Here is a 12,156-nt window from a genome sequence, read left to right as displayed (position 1 = left end):
CCCATTAGGAGGTGAGATCTATATCCATTCCCTTTGAAACTGAGTGGGCTCTTTTGCTAATATGGTGGAATCAATGCTGCACCAGTTTCCTAGCCCAAGCCCTAAAATGTTAGCATCTTCTACTTCCTTATGCTTGGAATATTTTCTCTTGTAACCCTGAGCCAACGTGTGAGTAGTACAATCACAATGTTACAGAAATTGATGCAGTTTCTGATGTAGTCAGCCCCTTCACTAGATTCACCGTAAGGACTCCCCTCTACTAGACCCACTGCACCCAACCCCATGTGGGAGGGAGCACATGGGTGAGTCAGTGCAGATCTAGCTGGCTGCTCCAAGCACCAACACAGGAACAAGTTTTGTGTGGGGCCCACAGTCAGACCAGGCACAAGCAAGCAAGTGCAGGACCCAGCCATCCGCTCCAGGCATAGATACAGAAGCAAACTCCATGTGGGGCCCACAGCCAGACCAGGCATGTTGCCTCAAGGGGAACGTGGCAGTGCCCAGGTGAGGGTGCCCACAACCCAAAAGCCCCAGGGGAGGTGTTATAGTGCTCCTTTAGTTCCGCCGTCAGACGGCAGTGTGTTAGCAGCTCAGTTGGCTTCTGGCCTTGTCACCTGGGGCAGCTGCTCTCCACCAGCAAGGACAAAGTGCCAGTGTGGCAGCTTTTCTGGGTACTGACACTCGGTGGGTCCCAAGCTCTTGTCTGGCATCCAAGAAGAATGAGGTCACAGGGATGGTTAAAGATGGTGAAGGCGATAATTTTATTAAGCGACGAAAACAGCTCTTAGCAGAGAGGTGAGCTGGAGAGGGCAGAGGAAGGGCAGGTCGTCTTCCCCAAAGTCAGGTTGTCTCTTCCTCTAGTTACTGAGTCTGGGGTCTTTATAGGCACAGGATGAGGAGTATGTGCTGAATTGGCTTATGAGTATGCAAAAAGGCTGAAGTGAAGACACTACCCAAAGGTGGGCATGACAGTGTAGAAAACCAATTAGGAAAGGGTAGGCATATATAAAATAGGTGAAGGGTGGGGATCAATCAGAGGAAAGCACACCAAAGAGGAGGACAAGTTCTCAATCTGGTCCAAGGATTTAACTTGTAGCTTGGTTTTCAGATTTTAAACTGTCTTCGACATGGAGGTGGGGTTTCTCCGGGTACCCGACCCTATCTGCCTAGGCATTTGGCTGCCTCCTGTCACTATCAAAACCACATGGAGAGGTGTCCTGAGAATACATTAGGGACGCAGAGAAGCCCAAAAGAACCACTTAAATTCCTAACCCTCAGAATTGTGAACATAAAAATACATTGTTCAGTGTGGGTGGGGGGCAACCTCTTATTCAGCAATAAATACACTGATATCAATACATAACCAGCAAAACTAAAGGTGAACCAGATTACAAATACTGGAAATGCCCTTTAAATGCCATCATTCAGCCTACTAGGAAAGGTAAATCCTGAAGAACGTTTTTTACAATCACAATTAGCACTAATACATACCAGCTCATCTAAAAAAGCCTGCTTATTCTTCCTTTTTAGAATCTGCTGCAGTTGTTCTTCTTTTTGTATAAATAATCTTCTTTGTTCATTTTCCTGTCGTTCCACTTCTAAAGCTTCTTCCAGTTCTTCCTGTTCTCGAGTCTAAAACAAAAATTTATATATGGCATGGAATAAATTTGGGAGCCAAGAGCAATCATACACCACACTCTATTGGAAGCATAAAACACACTAGTCACTTATTATTTAATAATGTAGCAATTCCATATCGAGGGAAATAGAATTTACTTTATTTCATGTAGACATGTTACTATTAAACAGAACAACTATTCTGTTATACCATACTAGTGGATTTTGCTATACTAAGGCCACTGGGAACATATTAAGGGAATTTGAGGGATGAGTTTAAAAAGATGACTAGAAACAGAAAGGTATACATAAAGATCAACTGGATTCAAGACTGACAATAGAAGGAATAGTTAGAAGTATATTCAAATAATCCAGATAAGAAATAAGAGCCCTATGCAGTGGCTCGTGCCTGTAATCCCGGCACTTTGGGAGGCCAAGGCAGGTGGATTACAAGGTCAGGAGTTTGAGATCAGCCTGGCCAATATGGTGAAACCCTGTCTCTGCTAAAGATACAAAAAATTAGCCAGGCATGGTGGCACATGCCTGTAATCCCAGCTACTTGGGAGGCTGAGGCAGGAGAATCGTTTGAACCCAGGAGATGAAGGTTGCAGTAAGCCAAGTTCATGCCATTGCACTCCAGCCTAGGCAACAGGGCGAGACTCCGTCTCAAAAAAAAAAAAAAAAAAAAAAGAAAGAAAGAACAGAAATAAGAGCCCTAAATACAGTAATAATCTAATTAGAGTAGGGATGAGGCTTAAAACATGAGTGATCTTCAACAGAATATAAACACTGACCAAATATGGATTGAATACTTAGATGAATGCTGGCACCATTCACTGAAACAAAGAACATAGTAAGAGACGAAATAGACTTTCATTAAAAAACTGTCAAAAGAGACAAAGAACATTACATAATGATAAAAGGGTCAACATATAGAAAATTATAACAATTATAAACAACTAAATATATAAAGCAAACTGACAACTAAAGGGAGAAATAGCAATATAGTAACAGTAGGAGACTTAACTCACACATTCAATAATGGATGGAACTTTCAGAAAGAAGATCAATAAGGAAACAGAAGTCTTAAAACAACTTTATAGCTCTGTATATGTCTGTTAGTTGTTATTCCACTCAACAGCAGCGGAATACACATTCTTCCCAAGCACATACAGAACTTTCTACAGAATAGGTCACAAGTTAGGTCACAAAACAAGTCTTAACAAATTTAAGAAGACTGAAATCATACCAAGTATCTTTCCTGACCACAATGGAATAAAACCAGGAATCAATAGCAGAAGGAAAACTGGAAAAATTCACAAATATGCACATATGTGAAAATTAAACAATAAACTCAAAAAATCATTGGGTCAAAGAAATCAAAAAGGAAATTAGAAAATACCTCAGGTCAAATACAAACAAAAACATAGCATACCAAAACTCAAGGGATACAGAAAAAGCAGTACTAAGAAGGAAGTTTCTTGTGATAAACACCTACTTTAAAAGAGAAGAAAGATCTCAAATAACAACCTGGCTTTACGTCTCAAGGAGCTAGAAATTTAGTAACAAACTGAGCTCAAAGTTAGCAGAACAAAGTATTAAAATAAATAACAAAGATTAGAGCAAAAATAAATAGAAAATAGAAAAAGAACAGAAAAAAATCAACAAAATTAAGTTTTTTTGAAAAGATAAAATTGACAAACTCTTTGCAAGACTATGAAAGAGACTCAAAATCAGAAGTGAAAGAGGAGACATTACAACTGATGCCACAGAAATAAAAGGATCATGAGACTACTATGAACAATTACACACCAACAATTATACACTTCAGTTAATCTAGAAGAAATGAACAAATTCCTAGAAACATACAACCTACTAAGACCAAATTATGAAGAAATAGGAAATCTGAAAAGACCTAGAACTAGTATGGACACTGAATCAGTCATCACGCCTCCTAACAGAGAAAAGGCTGTAGTGGTGAATAATGCCAAACAGTTAAAGAAGAATTAATATCAATCCTTCTCAAACTTTTCTAAAAAATTGAAGAGAGGGATACTTCCAAACTCGTTTTATGAAGCCAGCATTATTACCCTGATGCTAAAACCAGACAAAGACACCACAAGGAAAAAAAACTGCGAGCCAATATCCCTGATGAACAAAAACGCAAAAATCCTCAGCAAAATACTTATAAACTGAATCTAACTGCACATTAAAAGGATCATACAACATAACCAAGAGGGAATTATCCTTGGGATGGAAAGACAGTTTGACATACAAAATCAATTAATATACATTAACAAAATAAAGAATTAAAATCACATAATCTTATCAATACATGCAGAAAAAGGCTTTGATAAAATGTAACGCCCTTTCATGATAAAAGTGGTGGCTCACATCTGTAATCCCAACACTTGGGGTTAATGAAACATTTTATCTATGCATACCTATTCTGCATGTATCTTCTGATGTTCCCAGAAAAGGTTACTAGGCAAAGAGAGTAACATTAATGACATACTGATGCTCTCAGAAATAAGATACTTTTAAAGAAAGCTAGACTAGGTATGAATGGAATGAAAATGTAGTATCAATTCATTGAGAGTTTTACAGCAGGAAAGAAATGCTGATACAAAGCACTATAAGACTATAAGGAGGAAGTCTCTTCTAAATACAAGATGAAAATATATGCTATGTGATCCAAATATGCTTGTATCCTTTTCACTAATTACAAAATCCTGATAAAGTATCTCAAACATAATTACCTCTGCTTTTCCCTACAACTAGAAAGTCAAACTGTACTATATAAATGATAGCTAAAGTGTATACATTAGACAATTGATCCTTTGTATGCATACAATTCTTTTTTCTTTATAGAATACATTTTAATACATTTAATATGACTCCTGAGATATTTTCTTTTTTTTTTTCTTTTTCTTTTTTTTTTTTTTTTTTGAGACGGAGTCTCTCTCTCTGTCGCCCAGGCTTGAGTGCAGTGGCACGATCCCCACTCACTGCAAGTCCTGCCGCCTCCCGGGTTCATGCCATTCTCCTGCCTCAGCCTCCCGAGAAGCTGGGACTACAGGCGCCCGCCACCACGCCCGGCTAATTTTTTTTGTATTTTTAGTAGAGATGGGGTTTCACCGTGTTTGCCAGGATAGTCTTGATCTCCTGACCTTGTGATCCGCCCGCCTCGGCATCCCAAAGTGCTGGGATTACATGCATGAGCCACCGCGCCCGGCCGAGATATTTTCAAAACAAACTTCAACATGAGATCAACTAAAACAAACCAAAATCATATTTATATCTAGCAATGATACTATTTCAGTAAAACAAAAAAGGTAACTAATTGAGAAACCAAAGTTAAGCTTAGTTGACAAATGTGTTCCTCTGACCTAATCATGAATTCATTTTAGTTTCTAATAAATAGTGTCCTTGTTTTATCTCCCTCTTGGGAGCTCCATCAACGTCTGTCTGGGTTTACTCCCTCCTTTAAAGAAATTAGTGTTCAAGGATAAAAATGAGCCTCCATTGTTTTGTGACCACTGTCCAAATGCTCACTTACCGGAAAATTATACAAGCAGGCAAAACTAGCGTTAACAATCACCTATCTTATGGATCCATTTCCTTAAGAAAGCACAGTCTAACATAATGCTGTCAAAGTGGTTTTTGCTGTAGTAATGTGTGCCTGCCTACCTACATACCTCTACAGTGTATATTCATATTTCTGGTCTAAATTTCAGCGACATTTTTTGTAAATGTAACTGGTTTAAAGGAAGATGTCTTTTTAAAGTATCATGTGGAAATATTTGTTTCTTTTTTTTTTTTTTTTTTGAGACGGAGTCTCGCTCTGTCACCCAGGCTGGAGTGCAATGGCCGGATCTCAGCTCACTGCAAGCTCTGCCTCCCGGGTTCATGCCACTCTCCTGCCTCAGCCTCCCGAGTAGCTGGGACTACAGGCGCCCGCCACCTCGCCCGGCTAGTTTTTTGTATTTTTTAGTAGAGACGGGGTTTCACCGTGTTAGCCAGGATGGTCTCGATCTCCTGACCTCGTGATCCGCCCGTCTCGGCCTCCCAAAGTGCTAGGATTACAGGCTTGAGCCACCGCGCCCGGCCTGGAAACATTTGTTTCTAAGACAAAAGAAGAAAATACTTAGCCACCGACCAGCTTTAATTTATTTTTCTGAATAACATCTTTGTTTTCCTTTTGATATATCTCCATTTTCTTTTTGGTATTGTCCAAATCCACATTGTTGGTCAAGTTGAAAACTGCATTAGAAAGAAAACAATGAGATGAAAAATACTTTTAATATAAATCTTGAGTAGATAATAAAAAATAAATACCACAGAGACTCATTTGTTAGGATGTCATTCTTTATAGCTCTATTTGTGACCTTTTAATCAGCTACCTATTTTAGAGACTAGCTCTAGTTATGGCAACTATGTTTTCCAAGCCAAATACAAGGACAGACTGTCTGACTCGCACAAAATACCTAAATGTCAGGTTCACTCCAGAAAACCTAAGATACGTGCTTGCCATACTTAATTAGATCTGATTTTTATAGTCCCCTCTCTAGCTTTAAAAGCATACAAAATACTGTTTAAGTTTTTTTAATATAAAGAGTAAGTCTGGAATCTACTACAGTAGTCAGAATTTTAAAAAGAGTTTAAAAATCATATATTTGTATAATTGATATCAAACAAAAAACAGGTTTTATCCCCATTCCACTGGTCTCCAACATGAGTAGGCACAGGCTTGAATTACCTCCAAACCTGATTCCAAACCTTGTAGTCTAGCTCTAGAAACGTATGAAATAAAAGAGTTGGAACTTAAGAAGAAAAATAAAGGATAAACTGGCACCAAAACTTAGACTAAAAGAATTTAAGAGAACTACTGAGACATGTTTAGATACTACTAAATTTTCTGTGAATTAGAACTCTCTTTTTATAATTCCAAATCAAAATAATTTAAATTATAAATGCCATATTCCCTTCTAATTTTCTATATGTAAATCAAAGTTACTATAATACTCTGAACAATTAAAAAAAGACCCTCTTGCTATATATAAATTCATATGGAGCAATCCATATCAGTAAGACTCTCCTATTCCATAATTCAATTCAAGCTTCCCTTGTAATCTTTCTGCATCCATTATTAGCCTTTCCACCCCTCCTCCAATTACTTACCACTGCTTCCTGCTTCTTGTCCTACAAACAAGACGGATCTACCCTAAATAACTCTGCTCTATCCCTTGGGTTTCTACAGATTGCTTCCCCATCTCACTCTTTCCTTTAATAGCTTATAAGAGTTAAAAAGTAATACTGGAGGACCAACACAGAGTTGCTTGTTTTGTTGAGTAAAGCCATCAAACAGACTCAGATGACCAATTTGATCTATAATTTCATTTTTGTCTTCTCAAGAGGCCAACGTATTTCAGAACATCAATTTATCATAATCACTGTTGAAAATCCAGGCTCATTTAGGTATAAAGGCAAAAGTCTATTCAGTTTTATCATACGCAATTTTAAATCTGGAAGAATTGAGAGAAAATGAGAAGCAATTATCCTCTAGCAACTTCTCCAGTTTTTTAACATAAAGTGGAAAAGAAAGTAAGTCAGGGAATCTGGCTAGGATGCAATGTGGGACAATCTTCATAAATCACACTCTAGTCCTGACACAAAACAGTCAGAGGGAGGCTCCAGACAAGCAGCATTCTCAAAAAGGTACCTCTGATCCTTAGTTAAAATGGTGATTCCACTATCTTTACCAACCACTCACAATCTACCTCTTGTATTTAATAGGCCATCCTCTGAGCAACCAAATCCAATGATTTTTTTTCACAACTCTCACCATCCTCAACATCTACCAGATCCAACCTCAGCCTCCCAAGTCGCTTGGATTACAGGCATGCACCACCATGCCTGGCTAATTTTTGTGTATTTTAGTAGAGACAGGGTTTCGCCATGTTGGCCAGGCTGGTCTTGAACTCCTGGCCTCAAGTAATCCACCTGCCTTGGCCTCCCAAAGTGCTGGGATTACTGATGTGAGCCACCATGCCCAGCCATTAACCTAGGCTATCTGATTCCAAACCTGAACTTTTATCTACAATGCCTACAAAACTAGTTGTGTCATTTCTCTCAATGCCTGAAAACCAATGCTACCTAGCAGTCCTCTGCATTTGTATGCCCCTACACTTTCCCATTTCCATACCTGTGATTAAACTGTTCCCTACCCACAGGGCTCATCTCAGTACCAACCTCAACCCAGAACAACAGTGAATATCCACATATGACTCACCCTTCTGTACCCATTTTAATCACCAGCTCCTCCTTACGAGACACTTTGTAGTTACAATCTCTCCATCCCTGAATGCTTACAATACATTATCTAATATGGCTCTGCTGGTGTTTACCCACTTTCTACCTTGTATAATGATTTTCAATATGCACATCTTGTCTGACCTATTAGAAGGATAACTGGCACCAAAACTTAGACTAAAAGAATTGTCTAAGTTTTGAGGGCAGTTTCTAGGTCTGATTCATCTTTATTATCACTTCCACTACTTCTATGTACTCCTATTAGAATGGCAAAACTCCAATGACAACATAAAATGTTGGTGCAGATCTGGAGCAACAGGAACTCTCGTTCCTTGCTGTGGGGAATGCGAAATGGTACAGCCACTTTGGAAGACGGTTTCCTAGTTTCTAACAAAACTAAACACACTCTATCATATAATCTGGCAATCAAGCACCTAGGTATTTACCCAAATGAATTGAAAACATATGTTCACACAAAAACCCACACATGAATGGCTACAGCCGCTTTATTAATCATTGCCAAAATTTGGAAGCAACCAAGACATTCTTCAGTAGATTTTAAAAAAATGTAATATTATTCAGCACTAAAAAGAAATAGGCTATAAAGCCAAGACACAGAGGAGCTTTAAACGCATATTGCTAAGTGAAAGAAGCCAATCTGAAAAGGCTACATACTGTATGATTCCAACTATATAACATTCTGGAAAAGTCAAAACTATAAAAACTAAAAAGAACAGTGTTTGCCAGGGGTTGGGGTAGGGAGGAATAAACACACAGAAAAACAAAGAGGATTTTTAGGACAGTTAAAAATGACTCTATATGATATAATGATAGATACACATTATTATATGTTTGTCAAAACTCACAGGCTGTACAGCACCAAAAATGAATCCTAGTGTAAACTACAGACTTTGTGTGATAATCATATGTCAATGTAGGTTCATTGATTGTAACAAGGTACCACTCTGGTGCAGGATGTTAATAGTCGGGGAGGCTGTGCACTGTGCACATGTAGAGGGAAGAGATATATAGGAACTCTCTGTACTTTCTGCTCAATTTTGCTATGAATCTAAAACTTCACTTAAAAAAAGTCTACTTTTTAAAAAAAAGAAAAAAAGAAAAAACTTCTCATCTGGTAAGGGCTAAAGAAATACTTGTTGAATTATCATGAGAGAAAAAAATAAACTAATACCCAACATTTATAATTACCTTTATAATTATAGATTTAATTAAAATAACCTTTATAATTACAGATTTGAACATGGCAAAGAAGGAAGGTTCAAAACGACAGGACTAAATAATCTTGGTTTCTTACGGTATGAATCTACTGAAAAGTAAGTGGTCAAATTGATACCCCATGTAGAGCTCTACTAATATGTTTAAAGCAGTTTAAAAAAACACTGTTTATTAGCAAACTAGACAGTTTACTACTGATTTTAACTTTTACATTAGAGCCCCAAAATAGGTAAACTTAAATCTTAAGTGAAATTAATCTGTTTTTATACAAACAATTTCTTTTATGCTTATTAAAAACTTTATGAGTTCTGGATCACTTCAGGTCAGGAGTTTGAGACCAGCCTGGTCAAAATAATGAGGCCCCATCTCTACCAAAAAAATAAAATTAAAAACTTAACCAAGTGTGGTGGCATACACCTGTAGTTCTAGCTACTTGGGAGGTAGAGGCAGGAGGCTCACTTGAGCCCAGGAGTTTCAGACTACAGTGAGCTATGATGGTACCAATGCACTTTAGCCTAGGAGGCAGAGTGAGACCCTATCTCTAAAAAATAAATGAATAAATAAAAATTTAAAAAAGAAAACTTTATGAATTCCAATAAAAGTAAAATAATTTGTTTCATATTTTAATTTAGAAGCAAAGGTAACAGCAATAATAAATGCAAATCATAATCTGATAATATAAACCTCTTCCTTTAAAAAGTAAGAAAAGAACCATAAAAGTGAATTGCTATTTTTAAAAGTTTTCAGATGAAGCAGGTCTCATTCATACCCAATGAATCAGGTTGATACAACAGCCGTGAAGAAAAAGGAATAGAAGCTAATTTGCTATAACAATCATTTGACCCTTTATCTGTTTACTAGTTTAGCTCAGATACTGACCTGCCTTTAGTCAAGTATTAAAAGCAAACAAAAAGCCTATTGTATTTTCTGAAAGATTTAATGTTATTTAAGTACAATTTTGAAGTCTTTTTGACATCCAGAATTTATTTTAAAAAGCCCTTAGGACTTTCTCACCCTTTTAAAATAAGAATTCTCTGCACCAAAATAATAATCTGTTTTGCACCAAAAGAATAATCTGTTCATTATGAAACTAAGAATAAACCTTTGAGATAATCCCTGCAGCCATAAGGAACAAGAATTTTATGTATAGATTGTCATAGCCACAGAAAAGAGCCTATTGTTAATGCCATAAGAAAGTCCATCTTCATGTGTGCCCCTTCTATTGAAAATGTCTGATGCTGTTATTCAAAATTATAACGTTTTCATTTTTATATTCATGTTCAAAAGATTCATAATGGAATTTATGCAACAAAATTACCTCAATCTCCAATTTATGAATCCCCAAACACTGACCCTCTGAGGCACCCTACTAACTCTAGTCCTGTCACTCCAGACTTAAACATTTATCTTCAACAACACCCTTCTACCTATAAGATTGAGTTCAAATGTCTTTAATAGCCTTCAAAATATGACCCCAACCTACCTTTTTTCTCTCATCTCTAATAATTCCATAGAACTCCGTGTTCTAGACTCAGAGAGTAAGAAAATCCTATATTTACAATTTGGCTCCATTCTTTACCAGCAATGCAATCTTGGGCACAATACTTAAGCTCTCTGTGCCTCTTCTCCAAATGCAAAATAGGAATAAAAATGCCTGTCTCTTAGCGTTTCAAAAATTATGTGAGATAATGTGTGTACAGCTCAGTCTGGTACTTAGTAAATGTCCATTAAATTAACATTTTATACTTCTGATTAACATAAATAGTCAATACAGATATCACAGACATCTAACTAATTATCTTTAAAAGTATGAATAAAACACAAAATAGAAAGCTTTTGAAACAAGATTTTTAAAGGAAGTTTTGGCCAGGTGTGGTAGCTCATGCCTGTAATCCCAGCACTTTGGGAGGCCGAGGCGGGTGGATCACAAGGTCAGGAGTTCAAGATCAGTCTGGCCAAGATGGTGAAACCCCATTTCTACTAAAAACACAAAAAAAATTAGCCAGGCATGGTGGTGGGCGCCTGTAATCCCAGCTACTTGGGAGGCTGAGGCAGAGAACTGCTTAAACCCGGGAGGCGGAGGATGCTGTGAGCCGAAATCACGCCACTGCACTACAGCCTGGGCAACAGAGCAAAACTCCGTCTCAAAAAAAAAATAAATAAATAAGTTTTATTTATATGATGACAAACAGAACAATGCCATACAACTAAGTGGTGAAGCCGCACTGTAACAAAACTTCACAGGTCTAAAACTAAAGTTTTTACTTCATCTCTCATTTCTGCACACGCTTCACCCAACAAAACAAAATAATAGAAAATACTGCCTATTCTTCCGTGTTTACCTAATTAACACCATACAACTGCATGCGGTCGGGTCATAATATTTTAATTTATCCTTGCCTACTCTCTCTAACATACTTCCTACATCAAATCAACCACTTAAATATTCTGCGTCTAAAATATCCTCTATCTATACCCACTGTTACTATCTACTCCAAGCCCTCATTATTTCTCATCCAAACTACTGTAATGGCCCCTTGAAAAGTCATTTCTCACTCTTTAGTATCTCCTCTTAGCCACAGGATAAAATCTTAACTGACAGCCTGGTTTACAAAGCCCTCTTTTTTTTCAGTTGACAAATAATAATTGTAAATATCTACGGGGTACAATGTGATGTTCTGATATTCGTACTCACTGTGGAACTATTTTATCTAATTAATTAATGTACATGCTTATTTTTTTGTAGCAAGGACACTGGAAATCTATTCTTTTAGCAATTTTGAAATATACATTATTATTAATTATGGTCACCATGCTGTGCAACAGACCTCAAAAACTCATTCCTCCTGTCTAATTGAAATTTCATATCCTTTAGCCAACAAAATAATAAAAAATACTGCCTATTCTCCAGTGTTTACCTGATTAACTCCATCCACCTCCCCTTTCCCCACCCACCATCCATCCCACAGCCTCTGGTAACCACCATTCTAC

General features: G+C 37.3%; 1 protein-coding gene across 3 annotated transcripts in view; it reads right to left on the bottom strand.

Moving 5' to 3' along the window:
- MNAT1 (MNAT1 component of CDK activating kinase) overlaps positions 1–12,156 on the bottom strand; it is a 240,475-nt gene that overhangs the window by 158,380 nt on the left and 69,939 nt on the right. For all 3 annotated transcript variants that reach the window (XM_077937996.1, XM_077937995.1, NM_001261796.1), the window contains exons 4-5: positions 5,777–5,880; positions 1,492–1,632 (exon numbers count right to left, since the gene is read on the bottom strand). In XM_077937996.1, the coding sequence (XP_077794122.1) occupies positions 1,492–1,632; positions 5,777–5,880 (245 nt within the window). The remainder of the gene's footprint in view (positions 1–1,491; positions 1,633–5,776; positions 5,881–12,156) is intronic.

This window comes from Macaca mulatta, chromosome 7, assembly GCF_049350105.2.
Source record: "Macaca mulatta isolate MMU2019108-1 chromosome 7, T2T-MMU8v2.0, whole genome shotgun sequence".
Taxonomy (NCBI): domain Eukaryota; kingdom Metazoa; phylum Chordata; class Mammalia; order Primates; family Cercopithecidae; genus Macaca; species Macaca mulatta.
The sequence above is the reverse complement of the archived record's forward strand: the minus strand, read 5'-3'. Positions and strand labels throughout refer to the sequence as shown.